Source organism: Phoxinus phoxinus (genome assembly GCF_949152265.1).
Source record: "Phoxinus phoxinus genome assembly, chromosome: 9".
In the NCBI taxonomy this organism is placed as follows: domain Eukaryota; kingdom Metazoa; phylum Chordata; class Actinopteri; order Cypriniformes; family Leuciscidae; genus Phoxinus; species Phoxinus phoxinus.
In genome coordinates, this window is record NC_136884.1 from 33,160,352 (window position 1) to 33,186,185 (window position 25,834).

Consider the following 25,834-nt stretch of genomic DNA (forward strand, 5'->3'; position numbering starts at 1 on the left):
CAGTCTATGCGTTTACCTAGCTTGTTTAAAGGAACACTTCACCCATTTGCATTAGACTTTGTATCTTTAGAAACCCAGTCACATGGTTTATTCCCTTATTTTTTTTAAAAGCAACGTTTCGACCCTCAGGTCTTCATCAGGCAGTGCCTGATGAAGACCTGAGGGTCGAAACGTTGCCTTTTTTAAAAATAAAATCCATTTTGGAAGCAGTTAATATCAGTGTGCGGACTTCACACTTCTTTATTTTTGTTTATATCACTTAGATGTCCTGCAATTGAGCCCAAACTACTGGGTGTTTGGGATGTGCACAGCAGCTTTGTGCTTTTGATTCTATAGTTATTCCCTTATTTTCCCCTGAGATGGGAGAAATAAGGATTTAAGTGTTCCACTTCCTGCTTTTTATGACGCAAAAATTGTCATTTTGCGTCATAAAAAGCAGGAAGTCCAATTTCTTTGAATACGGGTAAGACTACAAACACTAGCTCATCATTTATCCAGTAGAAGGCGCTGTTCCGCATGTTTTCAACCCGCCCATAGAGGGATCTCACTCACAGAATGTACATATAGTGTCAGCCATTTTTTATTTGGAAGCTAAGCTAACAGGCTCTTGTTCTGTGGAGAAAGCTGAGTAGTAGCGGTGACCATCCTCTTTTTCCCGGACATGTCCGGCCGTCGAGATTGTCCAAAATGTCCGGGATTCGGCTTTAGCTTTCTGCAGTCGCATTCATAGTTTACATGCACACCTTTTGTTTCAATCTCACTGAATTCATTCCGATTGGTGAATCTGAATGTAGTGTTTACATGAACGCTAAACAAGTGATCGGTTGATGTGCGTTTTAACATTGCTAAGAAAATTCCCGCTCCTCCATGAGAGATACGAGACGAGACCGCCGGTGCACAGGTGCCGCTCATCAGTAATCTCGCCACCGGCCTCGCGCCGTTCTCCCGCGGCCGTCAGTCTCGTTCCTGCTCGTCACAGTAAACATGATGAATGGCGACTGTAGAACGCAAAAGCCGAATCCTGGACATTTTGGGCGACATCAAAATACCGGGCAGACTCACGGAGACTCACTAGTAGCATAGCCTTGTTTACTGCGATCTCTTACCGGTAGGCGTGGCCTCCTAGGGCATTGAAGCAAGTGCATTCTGGGAGTTGTTGTCTTTCATCCCCATAAGCCAAAAATACATTTTCTGGGTTTTCTCAGTCTAGAAGGCTCCAAATTCAAAAATAATTTCACATTTCTTCTACATAAATGACCCATTTTATATACACATTCATCTTTCCAGAGGTGAAGTATCCCTTTAATGTAGTATATCCCTCACACACACACACCTATAGAGTGTACGCATAAACTAACAGTTAAGTGTTGTAACTTAGTCTTGTAGATTAGTGCGTGTGCACAGTTAAACACTTTCACTGTGATTTAGTCAGTTTATATAATTTAATATTTTTAATATAATATCACACGAACGGTGCGGTCTTTCTCCAGATATTATAGCATGATAACAAATGTGATTTTGATTTGATTAAAGTTTAATAAACAAGAAGTTAATATTAAGTGATGTACATTTTAGACACCATATTGCCTGTTTTAGCTCTATTTCGCCAATGAAAATAGTTCAAAACTAAGCCACAGAACCGTAATTGCGTCTCTGAGAAACTCACTGAGGTGTTTCCCACTGAATGAATCAGCTCTTTGAACGAATCAGTTGAATCTCATTCAACCGAAACTGCATTGCTGTCAGTCACAGAAGCCCTACGGATCGCAAAAGCTGCCTCCAAATCATCAGTTCTCATTCTCCTGGATCTGTCTGCTGCCTTCTGTCCACCCTCTCATCACTGGGCATCACAGGAACTCCTCTCCACTGGTTTGAGTCCTGTCTCACTGTGGAGAGGTCTCCAAAGCACATCAACTGACTACAGGTGTTACTCGGGGTTCAGTTCTTGGACCGCTCCTCTTCTCAATTTACACCACATCACTGGGACCCATCATACAGGCACATGGCTTCTCTTACCATTGCTGTGCTGATGACACCCAGCTCTACCTCTCAATTTAACCAGAAGATCCCACAGTAGCTGCACGTATCTCCAGCTGCCTGGCGGACATCTCGACATGGATGAAGAACCATCACCTGCAGCTCAACCTGGCAAAGACTGAGCTTCTCGTCCTCCCTGCCAATCCGTCTCTACAGCACGACTTCACTATCCAGCTAGATTCAACTTTAATCACCCCATCAAGGTCGGTCAGAAACCTTGGAGTAACATTTGATGAGCATCTGACCTTCACAGACCACATCACTAAGACAGCTCGATCATGCAGGTTTGCACTGCACAACATCAGGGAGATCAGGCCCTTCCTAACTGAGCATGCAACACAACTTCTCGCCCAGGCCTTGGTTATCTCTAGGCTTGATTACTGCAATGCTCTTCTGGCCAGTCTTCCATCATGTGCAACTAAACCTCTACAAATGATCCAGAATGCTGCAGCCCGTCTTGTCTTCAACGAGCCCAAAAGGGCCCACGTCACTCCTCTGTTCATCTCTCTGCACTGGCTACCACTCGCTGCTCGCATCAAGTTCAAGTTCGAGTCTACATCCCTACCAGAAGCCTGCGATCGGTCAATGAGCGACGGCTCGTGGTACCATCACAGAGAGCCACAAAATCACTCTCCAGAACATTCTCATTCACGGTTCCATGCTGGTGGAATGATCTCCCTACCCTCGTCCGGAATGCAGAATCCCTGACCACATTCAAAAGACAACTGAAAACTCATCTCTTCCGTGAGCACTTGACATAAATTTTTTTTTTAAAAACCTTCTTCCTTTAAATCCTCCCCTTTTTGGCTTATGCTACTCTGAGCAATGCCTGAACTTTGTATTTTGAGAACTTCTTGCATTATTTTTGCTTCTTCACGATGACTCGCTTGCTGTAGTCCTCAGTTGTAAGTCGCTTTGGATAAAAGCGTCTGCTAAAGGCAAGTGCACACTACAGGATTTTAAAACGTCGGGCTGAACTGTGCAGTTCACACTACATGACTTGCTCTCTTGAAATCAGAAGTGTTCAAGTTGTTGAGCTGTTCACACCACACGACACAACGTTAATGATCCGCAACAGGAGGTAACTCACTACACGAGGTGACAACAACTCTGTCAGCCAACGATTCTATCTTGTCTACAAACCACGTTTTATCACGAAGAAAACACGCGATAAAACGAACCGGAAATGACGCAATACAGCACGCGCGCCACTACCCAGCGAAGAAGAACACAAGTGCACAACACGCGAGTCTTTGTTTGAATATGGACGTCAGACAGAAATTAGTGCTGCAAACTGTTTGCGCATGATTTGCTCTGAAAAAAAAATAAAAAATACCATAGACAGTATATAAACGGTATTTTCCCAGTGACCTCAACCCATGCCTTGCTCTGATTGGCTGTAGCTCATGGCATCACATGTGGTTGAGTCGTGCGACAGCTCCAGATATCTAGCATGCTAGATATTTTTCTGGGCTCGGCGACGCGTCTGCGAGCGTCTTTGATGCGTTGTTGGCTCTTTCATACTAACAGATTGGCGAGCGTTCATCGGCCGCTAATCCCCCGCGATTTGCATGCGATAACAACCCGACCTGTCGGCGAGCTCAACGATTTGCAAATCGGGCTTAAATCGGGCTTAAAATCCTGTAGTGTGAAATAGGCATTAATGACTAAATGTAATCTCAATGACTCACTCAGTAACAGTGACTTGCTGCCCCCTACTGGCGGTTTTAATTACACATTTAAAGTATCTTTTCATGTTTTACATAACGCCACCTTGGAATTATAAGGTTCTATCTGCATTCTGACTGGTTTTGAGATATTGAGCTTTAAAGTTTTTGCATTCCATTCGACTGGTAGAAAGAACCTTTTACTTTCTAAATAAAAAGTTCCAAAATGTACACAACTTAAAAAAACAACATCACATAATGTAAAGAAGTGGTCACAGAATAAGAATATGTGAATAACTCAATTTTTACAAAAATGTCAGATAGAACCTTATAATTTCCAAGGGGACGATAATTTCAAATAGAAATAGTCAACATTTTATTTTTAAAACATCAAAATAGTAGTTATGTCTGTGTAAAAGCATCTAAATGGCACTTCAAACGCAGCTTTTGTGTTTACTCTCCATTGCAAATATTTTGTTGATACTTATTTCATTTGATTGGTAACAGCCCTTTTGTGTCTTATTCAAATTTTATTTTATTACATTTATGAAATTTACACAAAAGATGATGCATGCATATAATTAGGTTTAAAAATAAATGTATAAAGGTAAAAATGCCCATAAAAGGTAAAAATTAATTGAAACATTAGAAAAAATATTTCTGTCACTGCTGTGAACTGACCGCCACACAGAATATGAAGAATATCAAAAACTTTAGGAGTCAGCTGTCCATGGCAGTCCTAAACCTGCCAATGTACCAGGACAATAGCGCACTCAGCAAAATATTGTGTAATTATCGTTATCGATAAAATCCCAGAAAATATAGAGATATACCTGCAGTTGAATATCTAACTAAGATGCATCCTCTGCCCCATACGAAACCTAAAATACTATGTGAAGGACGCAAGATAATTTAATAATTATTATATTACCGTGTGGTGCACCTATGAACCTAACATATTTAAACAACTATTGCTTTGTGTTGTTAGCCAGAGAAAATGACAGAGAAAAGAAAAACGGACATAAGATCATTTTTCAGTGCACCAAAACGGCAAGTACAAAATTAAGGCAATTTGGTGTTCACACCGGACGCGAATAGCACGTCAGGCGCGAGTGATTTCAATTTTAAGTCAATGCAAAGACGCGGTACGCACGTAAAAATTCCTGCACCGCGAATGAGGCGTAGAGTGCGGCGCGGTAGACGCGAATGGCGCGAATTGAACGGCTGGCGCGTTAAGCGCGAATGATTTTATGTAGTGCTTTTTGTGCATTCACGCGTTTGACGCGAATTCGCGTCTGCCGCCCTAACACAGTCTCACCCCAAAACGTCACATACTGACGGGTCTTGACCATACGGCAACATACGACGAAAAGGGTACCCTTTAACGTCCATGTGTGACGATTCGGGTATGGTTGGGTTTAGGTATGCGTTAGGGTACCGCTATGAGGCGCTGCTGGTGCGCTTATGTCTGCGTCTCATATTGACGTTATAGGGGTACCCTTTTCGTCGTATGTTGACGTATGGTCAAGACCCGTCAGTATATGACGTTTTTGGGTGAGACCGGGCTGGCCGCCCAAGTTGAAAAATCTGAACTTCTGCGTCAATTCACGCCGCGTTAAACAATCGGAGCCTGCTTGCTGCTGTCACGTGGTGAAGTGACGTGATAAACGGGGGCAGGCCCTCTTTTCAGATTACAATACATAAAACTACAATATTTATAATTTAATAGGATATAGGGCCTACATTTGGACACATCGAGAGATTTATCTTTAAAAGTATTTTGCCTTTGCCTGGTCATCAGACTCACTCTCCATATGAAAGACAGAACATTTAACACCTCCTGAACCCCCAACCCCCCACAGGCGATCTGAGTTTGAGGCCGACTTAAAACAAAGAGAAGTCGCAATTTACACTTAATTCTAGACATTAGCATTAGGCTAGTAAAGTGTTGATAATGAAAGAATTTAATTATTTAGGCTACATATATTTCTGTCATAAAAGTTTATTACTAAACATTTAATTATTTCAATAATTGAAGAAATAAAACGCTACCTGAGTTTGGGCCAGCTTTTTCAAGCAAAACTAAATACAATCTTCAAACGCATGTTTATTTGTTGTCATGGACAAAATGTTCAACTCAATGTTAAATTCCACGGGGATCTTTGGATCCTTACAACCAGGGTGCGCGATTTGTGAATTATTATTATTATTTTGTTTATATAAATCTCGATCCACAGTGCTTCGTGGTGCTACTACTGCTAAACTAAATAACTTTTATAGAATAATGATAAACTTAAATGAAACAATATCGCAACATTTCGACAAATAAATTATCTGAACTGTTTTTACAATTTAATTCAGGGCGATTTAGCCTAGACTACATTTAATTATAGCGAGATTTTCACCCTTGTCCGTTCATCATTGGGAAGCACTCACATGATAGCTAAACATGTCTGAGTAGATCCTCTGCACCTCTCGGTTTCATACGGATTACCTAATCAGATAACATTTATTAAATATTTAGACATTTAAAGGCTTTAGACATAGCCGATTTCTTATCGTGACTGAGCGGAGGCAAGTGGCTTTCGGTTCATTTTTGTGACGCGCAGTTCCCGGAGACAGAGACAACAGATAAACTTTTGTCGTTAGCCTAATATGAATAAAAGTTTACAGTGTTGAACGATGTAGGAACATTTTGAAAGCCGTGCATGCATTAAGGCCACTGGAACCATGAACTGAAACTGGTTCTGATTTTATTGTTTGTCGTTTAAACGTGCCTGTTGCATATCTTTATTTTATATATTTTATATGGTCTATTGGTGAAGTAATTTATAGCATTGATTACTGTGGAGGGAGGGGGGATTAAAATAATTCAGCAGAAGCAGGGATGTTTAGACCCGAAGGAAATCCCCGTCCCCCTGGCAAATCACACCTTGCTTAAAACCATGTTTTTACAAACTCTTTATATAGGCTATAGAGAACCAACCCCCAAAAAAGGCTATCCTATATAAAAAATGTTTTGTTTGTTTGTTTGTCTGCATTAATAATAGGCTATGACATGCATTAATAGGCTAATATAAAATGTACAATAGTCCATGTTTTTCAGGATTTGAACCCGTGTCATCCAAATTACCTATACGTAAGTTCTACCACTCGGCCATGAATTTATTCATTGAGAAATGCCCGGTTTCTCCAGTCTTCTCCAGAGAAGCGCTCTTCATTCGTCTCATTCCTCAATATAATAGTATAAAAATAATCAGCTTCATTGCACCTAATTTATTTTTGTTATTATTATTAGTATTTTATTTCTATCACGCTGCTCCCAACGGGCAATAGGCTTATGTCGCCCACCGACGTCTAGGCGTACAATATGAAATAAAGGCTATATTGTTCTCTATTTAAATTATGATTCTATTTTTCTGTCCTAAAAAAATGTTCTATAGTATTTCATCCTTACTGTTAATTGACATTAACCCCACTTACATTTCAAAATACGGCAATAGCTGCTGTTTTGCACAATGTCCCTTTGCGCCACCTGACGGTCATTTCGCGAGTGACTTTGAAATGCGACTGGATTATTTTTACCACAGGAGTTTTGCTGCGGTGGCTGGCGCGGCGGTAATAGGCATTCTGGTTGACTACCTACTGTATACTCCATTTCACTAATTAACAATTAGCAATGGGGGAGTGACTCAAAACTCCCATCATCAGGTGATGAAAACTCTCAGGGTCCCCTAAAGAACCGATAAAAAGACAAAAAAGTAAAATATGAACGTCAAAAATAATGAATGTAAATGTATTACATAAACATTGGACCATTTATACTCATTTCTGCAATCTTGTTCCATTTCGCTCTCGGATCTTCTGGGCCCTAGGATATCAAAGAGAGATAAAGAGAGGGAGAGAAAAGAGAAATGCACAAGCGATAATAATAAAAAATAATAATAAAAAAATTATGGATGTGAAAGAGCATCGGCAATCAAGTTATCCTTGCCACGGATGTGTTTGATCAGTAGATGAAAAGGTTGTAAGACAAGACTCCATCTCAGAATCCTTTGGTTTTTAGCACGCATTCGGTCTAAAAAGGTCAAAGGATTGTGATCGGTGTAAACTATGATGGGACCACAAATTGAGCTCAGGTAGACCTCAAAATGTTGAACAGCCAACACAAGGGCCAAAGCCTCTTTTTCAATAGTTGAATAAGCCTGCTGATGGCAATATTTTTTTTTTTGGAAAAACAGCTAACCGGATGTTCAATTCCATCAGCATCTTCCTGTAAAAGAACCGCGCCAGCACCATAAGCACTGGCATCAACTGCAAGGAGAAACGGTTTCTTAAAATCAGGGCTAACGAGTACAGGAGCATTGGCTAACAGGGCTTTTGCGTTATCAAAAGCATATTGGCATTGTTCTGACCACTTGAATGGTTTATTTGGACTCAATAAATCAGTCAAAGAAATGACTACACTGACAAAATTCTAGCAAAACCCTTGATAGTAACCTACCATTCCTAGGACTCGACGGAGTTCCCGACGGGTACTAGGTGTAGGGAAACTACCGATAGCATTAACTTTAGCATCAATTGGTTTTACACAACCCCGACCAACCACCTTACCCAAATATGTCACAGTGGCTTTTCCAAACTCGCACGTGGCATGGTTAATTGTTAAATTGGCTTCGGCCAGACATACAAAAAGTTCTTTAATTTGGTCAAGATGTTCGGACCAGGAAGAACTAAACAAAACAACATCGTCCAAGTTAGCTTCACATCCTGACAACCCGGACAGTACTCGATTTACCAACTGCTGAAACGTAGCGGGAGCATTTCTGACCCCAAAAGGCATAACGTTGTACTGCAGGTGTAACAAAAGCAGACATGTCCTTACCACGGGATGTCAAGGGCACTTGCCAATAGCCTTTCAAAAGGTCGAATTTGCTGACAAACTGTGCAGCGCCAACACGATCCACACAATCATCAATTCTAGGTAAGGGGTAACAATCAGGTTTTGTCAGTGTATTAAGCTTCCTGTAGTCAGTGCAAAAACTATAAGAATTAAAGCTGCAAGCAGCATTTATCAGTGTTCAAGCTTTTAAGGCCTTTAAGCATTTAAGACATTAAGTTTTATTTAGCAAGCTTTTAACCACTGACATAATAGATAGAAAAGTCCATTTACTATGATTTACCTTTTTCTTGTATGATTTATCATGATTTACCATGACTTACCATGTTCCAGTATGATTTACCACATTCTAGTACAATTTACCATACATTTAGCATGATTTACCATGTTCTAGGATGATTTATAATTATTTACTATGTTCTAGTATGATTCACCATGATTAACCATGACTTACCATGTTCCAGTATGATTTACCATAGTTTACCATGATATACCAAGTTCTAGTATGATTCACCATGATTTACCTTGTTCTAGCATGGTTTACAACAATTGAACACATTCTAGTATGATTTAATGATTCTAGCATGATTTACCATAGTTTAGCATGATTTATCTTAGTTTACCTTGATTTACCATGTTATACCACATTCTAGAATGATTTACCCTATTTACTATGATTTACCATGTTTCTAGCGTTATTTACCATGATTTACCACGTTGCTAGCAATTATGTGAAGCATCAGAACAAATTAAGTGATAAACTGTGACAAAATATGATTGTGAAATAATAGTAATTGTTATAGATGGAATAGACCATGTTTTAGCATGAAATACCATGATATACAACATTTCAGTGATTTTTCATGATTTACCATGATTCTAGCATGATTTACCACATTCTAGTACAATTTACCACAATTTACCATACATTTAGCATTATTTACCATAGTTTACCATGATTTATCAAAGTTTACCCTGATCTAGCATAGTTTACCATTATTTAAATCTATGTATTCTAAACTTAAATCATGTGTGAAAGGAATTGATGGGTCAACTGACTATTTTGGATGTAACATTGGTGTACGACAGGGCTGTATGGTGAGTCCTCTTTTGTTTATTCTTTTCCTAAACGAATATATAACTATGATAAAGGAAAACTGTAAAGGTATTCAGATTGAAAGTATCACAGAAGTGCAGACCTTGTTGTATGCTGATGATATGGCCAATGTGTCAGATACAATTGGTGGATTGCAGAAGGAAATTGAAGAGCTCGAAATAATCTGTAACCGATATGGTATGAGAGTGAATTTGAGTTAAACTAAAGTTATGGTTTTCAGTTTTAAATAAGAACGAGAAATGATATTTTGCTGGAGAGCAGATTAAAGTGGTTAATGCTTATAAATATCTGGGTATGTGGTTTACACCAAAATTGTCATGGTGGAAAACCCGACAACACTTAGCAAACCAAGGAAAGAAGGCAATGCTTTCTTTATTAAGGTTTGTTCGTAAGCAGAAAAGCAGCTGTAACCAAGCGTTTTATTTGTTCGACCATATGGTTGCACCCATATTGTATTATGGATCTGAGAAATGGTAGTACCCCAGAGTGCAGTCTGGACGATGGGGCGGGGCGACACTTTGGGGCGGGGTTACACGTGTCGCTCCGCCCACCCCCAATTTAATTGGCTTATTATACAGCAATCTTATTGGCCTGATTCAAGCCTGAGCATGCGCATTCTTTATGTACTATTTTTGTGAATGATTTGTCCATATTAAAGAAATATTAAATGCTAACTCTAATCGTATATTATCGGTTTACCATGGTAATTTTAGTTAAGATCTATTGGATAATGTTTTATTGTTAAGACACAGAATAGACAAAGTTATTGTTTAAAAACGAACGCTTGGTGTCAGCACCGACAGCACCATTTCATATTTCCACCAGGTCGGTCGGTGGATCAGCTCAAACTCTGGATTTTACGCAAATTATGATAAATCGCTGTATTAAAGGAAAGACATCGGACAAACCCGAACGCAAGCAGCTGATTTTAGTGCTCTGATTTTTTAGCACGACCGTTTTTTTTTGTTTTTTTTCAACGAGATTTGTTCTCCAATGCTTGCATTTTTGGCACAAAGTGCAAATAAAATGTTTAATGGCAAACACATAGTTCCTTGTTGTTTACCTGTTAAAAATAGTTTCAAATATTAACACTGGCATAGGCTATATCTGTAGCCTAACTATTTTAAAAAATCACCGCTGTAAATCTGTGCATATAGGCCTATAGCCTAACAGCCTACTTCAAATAGCTACTTATTTATATACTGTAGTGGCGGTTTTATGATATTCATTGATCTTTAGTAAAATATAGATGATTCAAAGAATGTCACATGTGTGACTCTCACTTGTAGTGAGAAAAGATTCTTTTTATGTACCTGGGGAGGCAGAAGGGAGAGACACTCCAGAGAACAGACGAACAAGGACCTCTGACCTAGATGTCAGAAGGCCATTTGGTGAAGGAGGGCTTAGGAGTTGGCTCTAGTGACGAATCGAAACTAGTGTTATGGCTTCCTTGTCTATGGAAAATTACTGAATGGAAAACTACTGTGGGAGGAAGGCTCTGCGGAGAAGGCCTTGAGAGCTGGTTCAGTCTGTTAGGGGGTGTGTCACTCTTCTGCACAGGGTAACTGTGTATTAGACTGCTCCTTCTTGCAAGAATAAATACTTCTAATTTTTATAATTTGACTCTGAGTCTCCCTTACGCAGTGATGTTTGTTTGATGAATTTTTGCCACAACAATTTGGTGTCAGAAGTGGGATTCCTTGGACGATGCCTCCTGGACCTGAGATCGGACGGTGTTTGGCCACCTGGACTGAGTAAGTTCCAGCTCTACCTCGTAAACTTGAGAGAGAGAGGCCGGCCGATGTCAGAGCCCCGGGGGGATCGACCACTGGAATCAAAAGAACTCAGGTGGCTCCGAACAACATATTTCTGGGTAAGGTATAATTAAATTAAGTTTAATTGGGGGAAGAGTGAAATTGAACCATATTGGCTGAGGGCTGTTTTCTGTGGTACGTAATCTGAAATTAATTGAGGTCTGTGACAGAACAAGATATTTCAAGCAGATAAATAATCTGGAATTAATTGAGAACTGTGGCAGACCAAGACATTTCACACAGATAGGTACCTGAAAATTGATTGTTCCACCACGGAGCGAACTATTTTTGGGTGCTGAGACTAATTAGGGGGAACCAAGACAATCGTAACAGATTTTTGGGTGAACCATAATTAGGGCACTGATAGTGCAACCCAACCGACTTGGGTTAAAAGAAAAGATCGGGTTTGTTTCAGAGACGTCTGACAAATAAAGAGAACGCGCGCAAAGGAAAATCCACAGAAGACAGTGAAACAGCCAAAGTATGGGGATGTTTCAAAAGCAAGCTTGCGAAATTTGGTACACCGGTGTTTTGTCAAATGTGATAAAAAAAAAAAAAAAATTAAGGGCAGAAATGTATGATATTGAGCGCCACAAGATGGTGCGGGAATCAGTTGAACAGAGCAGTGAGAAACAGAAAGGTTGTTGTGTCTGCGTTCAACGTGTGTAAAAGTGTGAAAAGACAATGAGTTGTTGGCTAGAATGTATTGCCATATAGTAAGATTGAATATAACTTGATAAAAGTGTTTTTATTTTTCATCCATTAGATGGATGCATGACATTAGATGTCAGAAGATTTTTTTTTGTAACAAGATTTGAAGTAGCAAGCAGCAATAAGGCTGTCTTTGTGAAGGATTGAGATATGAGTAATATGATATTTTGGTTTCTGTAAAAAAAAAAAAAAACAGTAGAGATAAGTGGGACAGAGACAGTAATGATAATACTTGTTGAATCTGCAGATTAACCATTTTGAGAAGAAAACAACTGCAGAAATGTGTGTTATGAAAATAACATTTCTGATAAAATGTATGGAACTACTTATGAACGCCTGTTAAGTCAGACTAAGAAATGGTATGAAAAGTGAGGTTCAGATTAAAAATAGTAATAATAAGGTATTGAGTATGATTAACAGGGATTAACATGATATAAAGATAATGAATGTTTCATTAAGCAAAATGGGGAACAATTCTATATTTTAGTGGTAAAATAAAGAGTGAAATTATGTTTATTTTTGGTTTGACAACCATTATCTTTTGAACCTAAAGACTCCAGCTATGCTGAGAGTACAGCAACAGCGCGTGCTTATTCAGACCGGCTTCCGGATGTTAAATGTGTACTTGCTATTGTAATCAGTGTTGGTGATAATAATACCGAATTAGAGAAATGTAAAGACAGATTTTGGACTTCAATAATGTAAAATGTCGGATATTTTGTTTGATATTAAGTCATTGAGAAAAAAGACATTGTCTGTTTTTAAAAAGGAAATTATGGGTCGGGGATAATTTTCCCTGGACAAGTGTTAAAGTTAAACAGAAACTTTGTGAAGCCTGCTTAGAAAACAATTTATGCATTTCAGTGCAGAAAATTAATGTTCTGCCAATAATGATGAAGATTATGATTTGGCTAGTGTGATAGAATCCGCCACTGGTGGACTGTCAAAGAATAGAGAGAACTGCTTATCAGCTGTGTTTACATTCTGGTTGGGACACACTGCTTCAAGGGTGTCAGTAAGCTGGAGCTGCTAGAAAGCTCACGGTGATCAAACTATAGGCAAGGGGACAGAGAGTGTTTTAATTGTGGTCAGCTGCGTTTAGCAGTAACTGTAAATGACCACTCAGAAAGGTGTAAAAGAAAGTTGATGGAATGTGAAAGTGACGTGGATTAATGTGGGTTTGAAAGTAGAACAGTATTTGAATGACGATATTAAAGTTTTCGTCTGAGAAAGAACTAAGAATGTGAATGCAGGGCTAAGTAAATGAAAGAGAAAAGAAAGTTGATAGATGGAAGTCGTAAGTAGATTGAAAGAGAAAAGAAAGTTGATAGATGGAAGTCGTAAGTAGATTGAAAGAGAAAAGAAAGTTGATAGATGTAAGTCGTAAGTAGATTGAAAGAGAAAAAAAGTTGAATGATTTAAGTCGTAAGGAAATCCTTTTAAAAGGAAAATAACTAAAGTACCAGTAAATGTAAAATTACAGATAGGGAAAATATTAAAAATATTTTTTGCAGATTGTAATTGAGAATCTGACAACTAAAATTGAGATGTTATAATGAAACGTTATTGAGAACTAGAATATCTATTTGTATTTAAGATCAAATAAGTAGAAGTAGCACTGGGTTGCTAAATGTAAAAACAATTTTGTAGAAATGGATCTGATTAAACAAACAGCTTGGAAATTGACCATGAAGGAAGAAGCTGATGTTTTGGTTTCAAAAGATAAGCTTTGGGACTTGACTGAAACTGCCAGTGTGGCAGACTCATATGAGTGGAACATTTTTTTTTATGTCTAAATTCCCTGATGTATGGGCAAAAGACAACTTTTAAATTATTTTGATATTGAAAACGTATGTAATTGCTGGCAAAGATGTCTTAAACTGGGCTAGAATTAAAAGATAAAGTAGCTAAAGTAGAGAATGTTTAGTATGAGAAACAGTGTGCCAGTCTTGAAGGTCTCAGAGTCTCTCTCTCATTCAATGTCAGAAGGCTGTTACCTTAGCCTGTCATGACGATAAGCTATTTACAGTTGAAAATTATAGACACAGATGTTAAAAGAAATCATGTTAAAGGAAATCATTGCCATTCAGAGGGCAATTAGTACTTAAATATTTTAGATTGTAAAACAGAATGGCTTTAAAGAAGTCTTTAAAATAATAATGTAGACCTGAATGACAGAAGTGACATTTTTGTACTTGTTATTTTAGGACCAGTAACGTATTTGTCTGATCTTAGCCTTCACCATGACAGTGACACAGGACCTATGACCATGGCTATAGATGTACACTGAATAGATGGATGTGAATAAAGTTCACTGTGATTTTGTTGATTCAGACAGGTCTAACAGATTTGAGTGATTAAATACTGTTGTTATTAACCTGTCTCCCTTAACATTTATTAGGCATGCAGTCCAGATAGAGGTGACTCTTGAATGTGCCTTTCATAAGCTCCAGAAAACAGCTGAGTTCTGTTGAAGAAACTGATTGTGTGATGCGAGCGGGTCACCAGTGGGTACGTGACTACTCAAAGACGGGATGATTTTCCTGGCCAGGAGACAGCCTAACGCAGGGGGTCCCGGACACTGCATCTCCGGATGGAGGTGTTAATATGTGAGAAAGGTATGAGAGTTGAGCGCTGACTACTAGAGGCCAACTGGGGTCAGCAGAGCATTGTGGGGTCAGCAGAGCATTGTTTGACTGAGAAAATGTGAGTTCCTCTATACCACTCACCAGAGAAAACCCCCCTCGCAATTCACTGTATGGCTTGTTTTCAATTGTGATAAGTCTGATGGAAATTATAGATAAAGAGCTGATGGGAAATGTGCTTTCAAGAGTCAGCTGAGACCATGAGGTGATTGTCTTTATTTGTTGGGGAGACAGTAACAAAACTTATTAATTTATATCAGGAACATGATGGTTGCCTTATTGGGCAAGGAAAATTATAGAAGTGTTGATTTCGAACTAATATGTCTATAAGATGGTTTTAACTCCTGAAGGTTAGACATGGTGCTGGTTAAAGATTAAGGCAGTTTTTGTAAGAGTTTGGATAACAAAGGTTAGGTGAATTGAGAATTTATACAAGTATTCAAACTAAAGATAACCTTATAAATACTCATAGCATAATGTATTTTAGATTATTGTAATGGTTCTAATTTGAGTTAAACATTTGTATATTAACATTTATGAACTATTAAGGGTTCTATGATTAATTAAGTTTCAGTCTTAGGAGGCTGTTTGAAAAGATTATTTGTGTATAGTATGAGAGACGGCTGAGTGGAGGAAGGGATTAGGTACTCTGTTTGTCTTTCTGTTATCAGGCCTGGTAAGGCAAGTTTAAACAAAATAATGATAATGAACCAAAACAACCCAGTTGACTTTTCTAAAGAAAAAATGAATAATGAACAGATAGAACATTTGAAACGGTTTGAAAGGCCATGTAAAATTATATAAAAGCTACAGAAAAATGTGAAGTTTAAATCTTATTTAAACCTTAAATATTATACTTTTAGAGTTAATATAAAAAAAAAAGCGAACATTGTAAATGAGCAGTTAACATGCTGTATGTGTGTCTGGCATAAGTGTGTGTGATGGTGACAGCACTTTGTGTCTTGTGTTAGTTTAGGGCAGCTATTCCGCCTGAATAGTGAGTATATTGTGTCTTTAACCTCTGGAGAGTGTTTTTTCATTACAGATGTGTTAAGGCAAGTGACAAATTGTAAAGAAGGCAAATGCTGAGTGAATCTGATGAGAAGATGATAGAGAACATGGGACGAGCTTTAAGATCACGCTCCGTCTGGTAGTAATTACTTTTGTCATTTATGATGTGGATTTGAATTACTTTTAGATAAGTTTAGGTATTTATATAAATTGGAATTGTGGAGTTGTAGATTATGGGTTGAAATAAAAGAAGATGTTATAGATTTGACAGCAACAACAAAGATGTGACACATTGGCTAAGTCAGCGTTTCTCAAACTGTGGGGCGCGCCCCACTGGTGGGGAATAGAGACGTGACAGGTGGGGCGCGCCAAACGGGAGGAAATTTTCCTTTTTATGCCTTATATGTAACGTAAGATCAAATCTTCCGGAATCTGGAGCACGACCGCGCACTAGACTAGAGAGTGACTGCGCGGTGTGTGTGTTCAACACGTCATCTCAGTTTCATTTTTGTATTCATGGTTACAAATTAAATGTTTTACCTTTTGTATCCAGTTTGGTCCCATATATAGGATTTTTTTTATTTCTGTGCCCCTGAGAGTACTGTCCCACATATGGGATTTAGAATGTTCAGTGACGTGACATCACTGCCAGATTCAAATTGTGCTCGCGCGTTGGTTGGCGCTGAGCCAGACGCGCTCAGTGCTGTCATATCACAACTATGCAGTGTTTTCAACCTAATAATGTTTATTTTAGGTTTCAGCCATTTAAATACACATAAGCACTAGTAAAACAATACATTTGGAGTTTGTAAAATACACACTGATGTCTGTGGATGCAGCAATAACAATCTATTCAAAATATAATTTGCCGACGTGTGTTATTCACATCAGACAAACATAGTGGAAGTAACTATAAAGTTTACTCTATTCTTCTCGGAGTTCACCGGCCACTTTCTTGCATGTATTTCCGGAGAAACTGATGGCAGACAGGACAGGACTCTCTGAACTGCGTCGCAGAGAAACATTGCGGCGCCCATTATAGATCAAGATTATTTATAAAGGTTTTTAAACGACCAAACACACTCACTTACAAATTTTTGAGAATCGGAATATCAGATAGTTGATGACATGGTAAGCAAGTTTGTGAATATTTTGAAATAAAAAAGGAAAAAGGAAATTAAGGCGATCTGTCATACAGTATTGTGGCTGCGGTGTGTCACGTGACAAATATGACGCGTCGCCATGGAAACATTAAGCATTCTAAAATAACAGTTGCCTTGAAAAAAAACAATAACAAAACTAAAATAACAGTCGCCTTGAAAAAAACAATAACAAAACATGGATAAATTTGTGACACGGACCTCAAAAGTTGTCGAGCCAGCGCCAGCAGAGAGACACAAGCCAGACGGACCTAATCAACCAAAAAGCCAACCGAAAAGAAAATATGATGATGGGTATCTTGCTCTTGGACTCACGGCAGCGGTGGTGGGGGCAGAGGAGAGACCGATGTGTGTTCTGTGTCTTAAACCGCTAGCAGCAGATAGTACGAGACCCAACAAATTAAGACGACACCTAGAGACCACACACCCCAGTCACGTCAATAAGCCACTTGATTTCTTTCAAAGAAAACTTGCAGAATACCGTCAACAGGAGACTCGCATGGTAAAAGCTGCCTCAGTAAACAGTAAAGCACAGATGGCGTCATATAGAGTGGCATACAGAATTGCACAATCCAAAAAACCACACACAATCGCAGAGCAGCTCATTCTCCCCGCTGCGCTAGACATGGTGTCAATTATGCTCGACGAGACAAGCGCAGCAAAATTAAAAGCTATTCCTCTGTCAAACGACACAGTTGCAAGACGTATATGCAACATTTTAAGTGATCTTGAGGAACAACTCATAGAAAAATTAAAAGACAGTCGTTTTGCATTACAAGTGGACGAAGCTACTGACAGCAATAAAGACTGCTTGTTCATCTCGTACGTCCGCTTTGTGAATGGCGAGTCACTGTGCGAGGATTTGCTGTTTTGCAAATACATAAAAAATAGAGCCACAGCTGATGAGCTGTTTAAGATCATGGACAGTTACCTCAAAGAACACGGCCTTAAATGGGAAAACTGTGTGGGCTTTTGCTCTGATGGAGCACAGACCATGGCAGGGTCAAGAAACGGGCTGCAGGCACTAATAAAGAGGGTTGCGCCAGATGCGCACTGGACGCACTGTGTCATTCACAGGGAAGCGCTCGCGTCAAGGCAGCTCAGCCCTGAATTAAATGAGGTTTTGACAGAAGTAGTGAGCGTGGTAAATTTTATCAAAACTCGACCCCTGAAAGCGCGACTGTTCTCCGCACTTTGTGAAGAAATGGGAGCTGATCACACATCTGTGCTCTTTCACAGTCAAGCAAGGTGGCTCTCCCGTGGCAAAGTGCTGTCGCGCGTCTTTGAGCTCAGGGCAGAGATTCGGATGCTCTTGGAGGAGGAGCGCATGTATGAGGCTGCAAGCAAATTCAGTGATGAAGAATTTCTGTTTAAACTGGCCTACCTCAGCGATATGTTTGGCAAGCTGAATGAATTAAATCTTCAGCTTCAAGGCAAAGACAAGCACATACCTCACCTGGCAGATAAGATCAATGCATTCAGCCGAAAGCTTGAGGTATGGGGCAGGCGCCTCGATCAGCAAAACATAGATGTCTTTGAGAACCTGAGTGAAGTTGCTGAAAACACTGATTCTGGAGCCACCACAGTTATCCCTTGTATTAAGCAGCACATCTCTTCCCTCAAAGAATTGTTTCAAAAATACTTCCCGAACAACAGTGCTCAGTATGCCTGGGTTATGGATCCATTCAATGCAGCAGGTTGGTATTTTGACATTTTATTGAATATTATTATACTCATACATAATATTTTATTTATGTTATGCTACTTACTAACTGGAATAGACTGTTGTCAAACAGATTTCTTTGTGTTTATTATGCAATGACAAATAAAGTAAGCCTATTTATTTATATTCTGTCTGCAGCACCTGCTGATTTTGGGTCTGCTGAGGAGGACCAGTTTATTGATCTGACATCTGACTCCACCCTGAGGCTCAGGTTTAAAGCTCAGAATCTTAGTGAATTCTGGTTTGGAGTGGAGAGGGAGTATCCACTCATCGGGCAGAGAGCTGTGTGCATTCTGCTTCCCTTTGCCACATCATATCTCTGTGAGATGGGCTTTTCAGCTGTTGCTTCGCTGAAAATGAAGTACAGATCTCAGCTGAACATTGAGCATGACTTGAGAGTGGCAGTATCAAGCCTGCAACCCCGCTTTGAGAAATTGTGCAATGCAAAACAGGCCCATTGCAGCCACTAATGCAGGGATAACCTGCCGAATGGATTTCTCTTCTTTTCTTTTTTTTTACAGATTGCAAAGTGGCACTTTTATATCTTTTCTATTTTTGAAATTAGTAAAATTTTTGACACAGCGCACTTCTCTATTTTTTAAATTTCATGCAAGTTATGATGACACAGCTGCACTTTTATTTTCTTTATTTTTGAACTTTCTGTTATTTTATGTATATAGTTTGTATTTTAGATACAACTTGTTACTCTGATACTACTTGTTAGTTCAATAAATTGGAACATGTTAAGCTTGTTGCGCATTTTATTAGCATTGTGTTGGGGCGATGGGGGTAGGTGGGGCTTTAAAATTCCCCCTTGTCTGAAGTGGGGAATGACCAAAAAAGTTTGAGAACCACTGGGCTAAGTCGATATCAAATTATGCAGAGAGCCATTTATGATTATCGTAAACAAGAGGAGAATGTTTTTGTTGTTTGACTGACATTGACCAAGTCTGTACAGCACGACCTGACCTCTTAACGAAACGATTGATGACTTTAAAAATGGTTGTAGAGGACTGAGTTGTGAGACCAAACAACAGGCCTGAAAAAGCAGGATACGCTGTGAGATGGGCCGTTGCCCTTCAAATACTTCGATAAGGAAATGAGATTGTGGCTTTAAGTTTCAGAGACAGAGAAAGATGTCTGGAGGAAATTTGTCTGAAGACACTATGTTAAATGTTATGTTAAATTGATGATCGAGTTGTGTCGACCATCAAAAGGGGGATGCTTTATGTACTTTACTATCTGATGATAACCTCGAAATTTGTTTTGCTTTACAGAGAGCATGCAGAATTGGGAGACAGGGCAAAATGTGTTGAATAATGGCTATGAATGAATTTTGCTAACTGTCCTGGCCTGGGTTATTATTGTGGCAGAAAGGTGCTACACCTTAACCTAAAATTTTCCTTTTGCAGGATGTCAGGATGGATTGCATCAAGCTGAACTGATTCTGTTTTCCAAATGTGGATATGTGTTTTTCAGGGGAAAAGGACTCTGACTCTAATAAGCAAGAAATGTCTAATGATAATATGTTTCAGTTTGTAAAAAGATGGTGAAAATTCCACAGGTCACACCAAAAGGGACGCGGGAAAGACAAGCGGTCACTAACAAAATACTTAAAGTCTCCATTCACAGGTGACAGTAAGCAGGAAATGGTTCATTCCATTGGGGGTGTGGTGGTGATCCCATTAGTCCATGGGGCAAACGAGATGATCAACACGCCTGGAGGAGGATGTGGACCAACTAATGGTTTAAGAATGTGGTTTTGTGATGATTTTGAGGATTTTATCTGATTATATTAAAATAGGGCTTAGTATTGATATTGGTATATGACAAATGATTTGATTGGTTACTGATTCATTAGAAAATATTTAAGGCAAATGTTTTCAGGAAGAGAAGATCTATTAATTAATTTAAGTTATAGGGATTATTATTGAAGCTTATTACGTAGAACCACTGCCTGATTGAATTAAAAGTAAATGAACAAAATATGGTTAGGGAAATGGATATGGGGAAAATGTTGAATGTGTAGTGTAGGAGTTATGATTGTATGTGTTATTCTGATAATTTTGTTATTCAGGGGTGAATATGAGAAAACTGGAATGTCTGTTCAATCGAAAATGACAGTCTATCTGAATGATGATGATGAACAAAATTATGCAGATGATTCAAGTAGAGATTACAGTTAAATGTGTTGATGTTTTCTTTTCTTTCTGAGAACGATTGATATGTAAAGGAGGTTTGTAATTTTTTTTTATTTTTTTTATTTTTTAATGATTTTACCATTTGCATTTTATTGCATTGTTTGTTTTCCTACTGTTTATAACTATTTTTTTCCTTACTAGTGTGACTGCGGTCGAGCCCGGCCTAGTAAACATGTTTACTTGCTTGCTAAATAAGTATGGGTCTTTCCCCCACAAAAAAACAGCCTTATGCTTTCTTCATCCTAAACTCTTTTTCTTCACAGGTTCAAGGAGAGTGATCTTTTATGATGTGTGATGTAATGACTTGAACTTGCATTTATTATTGTTGTTATTATTATTATTATGTTTGATTAATAATGATAAAAAGTGAGGAGTTGTAGTGGCGGTTTTATGATATTCATTGATCTTTAGTAAAATATAGATGATTCAAAGAATGTCACATGTGGTGGTGGCGCAATGGATAAGACACTTGCCTTTGGTGTGAGAGACCCGGGTTCGAATCCACTGCGAGACACCAATGTGTCCCTGAGCAAGACACTTAACCCCTAGTTGCTCCAGAGGCGTGCGACCTCTGATATCTAGCATGTAAGTCGCTTTGGATAAAAGCGTCAGCTAAATGAATAAATGTAAATGTAAAATGTACATGTGTGACTCTCACTTGTAGTGAGAAAAGATTATTTTTATGTACCTGGGGAGGCAGAAGGGAGAGACACTCCAGAGAACAGACGAACAAGGACCTCTGACCTAGATGTCAGAAGGCCATTTGGTGAAGGAGGGCTTAGGAGTTGGCTCTAGTGACGAATCGAAACTAGTGTTATGGCTTCCTTGTCTATGGAAAATTACTGAATGGAAAACTACTGTGGGAGGAAGGCTCTGCGGAGAAGGCCTTGAGACTTATAGATAAAAGCTGGTTCAGTCTGTTAGGGGGTGTGTCACTCTTCTGCACAGGGTAACAGCTGTGTATTAGACTGCTCCTTCTTGCAAGAATAAATACTTCTAATTTTTATAATTTGACTCTGAGTCTCCCTTACGCAGTGATGTTTGTTTGATGAATTTTTGCCACAACAATACCTACTTACTTAAATTGAGCACATAAATAATCATATTTGCTACAGATCGACATAATAATATCTGTTTTAGTATTATTTTTTTTCCACTTTTCAGCACTGCAGGTTTTTAAATTCCCATTGTACGCAAAAAAACAAAACACACACACAAAAAAAAAAACAATGGCCAGGGCTTGTATTATTTGGTAGCCTATTATTGTCTTATTTGTCACTTTCGGAACTGTGTCTTACTGAAATACAGTGAATTATCATTATGTAGTGTAAAACCCCGAGTTTATTTACAATGGAAAAATGAAGAAGCATAAATTAATGATGTAAAATGTCGCAGCACCACTGCATGACATTCGGAAAATATTACTATCAGCTTAATAGGCGATCTCTCCTTGCAATGCTAGTAATTTAATGCAGTCATGATCATTGCTCACTTAAAGTGCCATTGACTTATCTGCTGGGTAAATTAATAAATATAATTTAGCTAAATCTAAAACATCGTATGATTTATATCAGCAACATATTTATTTATATCGCCCAGCTCTAAAACGGCTCAATATGAATGCTTGGGTCTATATTACTGTTTGTAAAGCTGCTATAAAACGATGTGAATTGAGCGCTATACACATTTTTTTTACTTCACTTGATATAGACCTATAGGTATCGTGGCCACGAATGAAGAATTCGTTCCCCATATTTAGCAGCACACGGCGGTCTGCCTTGAAGGGATTGTTATTGTTTGTTGTACAGTAACTTCATTTAACTTATTAAGTCGTATTAAGTTAATAAAAACATTATTTAATTGATCATTACTGAAATCGCTATGCGACAACGTAGTAGCCTACGGCCAAACTGCGCGAAACTGCGTAGATAGAAGATCATTCATAAACTCGTACATAAAGGAATGCGCATGCTCATGCCTCAAGTGTCTACTCCAATAAGATTGCTGTATTATAAACCAATGAAATTGTTGGTAGGCGGAGCGACACGTGTCGCCCCGCCCCAAAGTGTCGCCCCGCCCCATCGTCCAGACTGCACTCTGGGGTTACTCGAGAAATGGGGCTTTGAGCCAGTGGAGTGTATTGAGGATGTTCAGTTGTCCTTCTGTAAGAAACTCTTATGTATCAGTACGAGTGTGAGCAATGGAGCGATTTTGGGCGACATGGGTAGATTTGCATTATCCATTACCTATATGAAAAGGTGTATAATGTATTGGATAAAATTAGTGTCCATTAGGGCTGCACAATATATTGAATTTATCGAAATATCGCAAATGTATATATCGCAATATGCATATCGCAACAGCTTGCAATAAATGGGGTCATGAAAGACAAAGCTTTAATTTTTTTATAGCTTTAATAATTGTTTTTGCTTTAAGAAGTATCAGGATATATTTAATTCATACAGTGAAAACTAAGCAATGTTTTATTTTTATATTTTATGATTCAGTATCTTTTATTAAATAAACCTAATGTAGGATAACCTGAAACCCTGTGGTTTACACTGATGTTAAAATAACACTTCTTATGCTACAGTAAAACACTGATGTTCACTTTCAGAAGTTATAAGGATGTTTTCTTGTCATAAAAAGAATGTGAAACACATGTAGGTTATATCATTTAAAATATATTTTTAAGATAATTTAAGTTTATTTTACACACTTTAGGCATTATCGTATCGCATATCGAATATCACATTATTTAAGGAGTTATCGCATATCGCATTTTTCTTCAATATCGCACAGCCCTAGTGTCCATGCCTAATTATCGGTATCCAAGAAAATGTTATAATATGCTCTTTCAGTTGGATGAAGTAGGTAGAAAAACATGGGTTACCTGCATTCGAGTTCTATTGTATCTCAATGGTTTCTCTAGTGCTTGGGTGGCCCAAAGTGTAGGTGATACAAGAATATTTACATCTATTCTGAATCAACGATTGAGAGAAAGAGCACAGAATGCATGGTACACATCAGTCTTAGTAGTAGTAAGTAACAGATCCGCACACCGAATAAGCTCCCAATTCAAAGAATTTTTATTAGTGACGTTTCGGGCCTCACATGGCCCTTCCTCAGACTAACAGGAAGTATACAAACAGTTACCTTTTAAAGTCTGTATCACGTGACCACACCATCACACAAATTGGATACACCCATCAACATGCATTGATATTTACATATTTATACATCGTGTCCAACACAGATTAAGAATTATATATTTACATATTGATTCCCCCTGTTAAATTGTCTAACATATATATTTTAACCCTATCTCTTATTCCAGTGTAAAACACATATCAGATGGTACATCATTTAATCAGAAAAATACAAGGCAACTGTTTTTTCAACATTATCTTATTTGTACAGAATGAATTAAGACATTCAAAGCGACTTTGCGTATGTCAGGAAAACCATCTCTGAAAAGACAGAGAATCAAAAACATTATATCTGAGTGATCTCACACTTGTTGGTGATGTTTGTGTTGATGTATCACAGGTTTGTGAGTCAAAGCATGCATGGAGATTAGTGCTGTACATATATCATGGAATGAAAAAAGAGCATCTGTCATGATACTGTAATCTTGGAACTATGGGCCGAGAGGCCATGTATTCCTGAATATCAGTATCAGTACCATGATTTACCATGTTCTAGGATGATTTATAATTATTTACTTTGTTCTAGTATGATTTACCATGACTTACCATGTTCCAGTATGATTTACCATGAATCTAGCATGATTTACCATAGTTTACCATGATATACCAAGTTCCAGTATGATTCACTATGATTCACCTGATCTAGCATGGTTTACAACAAATTAGAATCATACATTCTAGTATGATTTAATATGATTCTAGCATGATTTACCATAGTTTACCATGATTTATATTAGTTTACCTAGATTTACCATGATACACCACATTCTAGAATGATTTACCCTATTTACTATGATTTACCATGTTTCTAGCGTTATTTACCACGTTGCTAGCAATTATGTGAAGCATCAGAACAAATGAAGTGATAAACTCTGACAAAATATGATTGTGTTATAATAGTAATTGTTATATAAGGGATTTTTTAGTGTCTAAATATATGAATGCAAAAGCACATGCGAAAAGACTATTAATAAGTAGAATGTCCAGCAGAGGGCAGTAGAAGACCACTTATTGGCTTTTTTATACCAGTATTTTGCACTAAAGCAAACCAGTTTTTCCATGTTAACTCCATTATGCATGCTTACACACATATTACATGTCCATCAAAATAACAAATATATAGCTTTAAGCGTCACGGCCGGGTCGCGTCGGCGCATCGAAACCGGAAGCTGACGAAACCATTGTCTAGTGTGAATATGTGTTAGTGTGTGCATTTTAAATGCAAGAATTATGTGTTAGATTTATTATGTGTGAATGGATTATGTGTTTATTATATATATATATATATATATATATAAGGAATTAATTATTATGGATGATCAAATAGCTTTAATATTTGTATGTTTATAAATGTTATATGTCCCTATTGGTCTGGCCCAAAAAGGGGCGGGGTTTGGCCTATTTAAGCCAAAGCCAAACCTGAAGTCAGCACTTGTTAACCAAGTCGGAGCGAGAGTGCAACTGCGGTGCCTCAAGCAAACGTCAGTATACTGTGGATACCTGTTTTGCCTTGTTGGAGTATTTTCTGGTTTTATTTTTCCCTTTTGTTGTTTATTTGGTACTTTGTGTTTTTGTGTGTGTCATTTAATGGACACTTGTATATATTTCACTATGGACTATCTTTCCTATTGGCACTGTA

The 25,834-nt window shown here is 38.3% G+C and overlaps 2 protein-coding genes across 2 annotated transcripts in view; both read left to right on the forward strand.

Annotated features, from left to right (window-relative positions):
• LOC307004719 (uncharacterized protein) overlaps positions 1-25,834 on the forward strand; it is a 46,053-nt gene that overhangs the window by 2,749 nt on the left and 17,470 nt on the right. The window lies entirely within an intron of this gene.
• LOC307004705 (zinc finger BED domain-containing protein 5-like) lies at positions 17,402-19,628 on the forward strand. The gene is made up of 2 exons (XM_079624114.1): positions 17,402-18,759; positions 18,924-19,628. Exons 1-2 carry the CDS (start codon positions 17,409-17,411, stop codon positions 19,253-19,255), a joined length of 1,683 nt encoding a protein of 560 aa, XP_079480240.1. The 5' UTR covers positions 17,402-17,408; the 3' UTR covers positions 19,256-19,628.

Excerpts from the sequence above, each read along its gene's own strand:
- LOC307004705 (XM_079624114.1), top strand. The coding sequence starts at position 17,409 with ATGTGTGTTCTGTGTCTTAAACCGCTAGCAGCAGATAGTACGAGACCC. Across the intron at positions 18,760-18,923 it reads GGATCCATTCAATGCAGCAG|CACCTGCTGATTTTGGGTCT; the intron begins GTTGGTATTTTG and ends TTCTGTCTGCAG.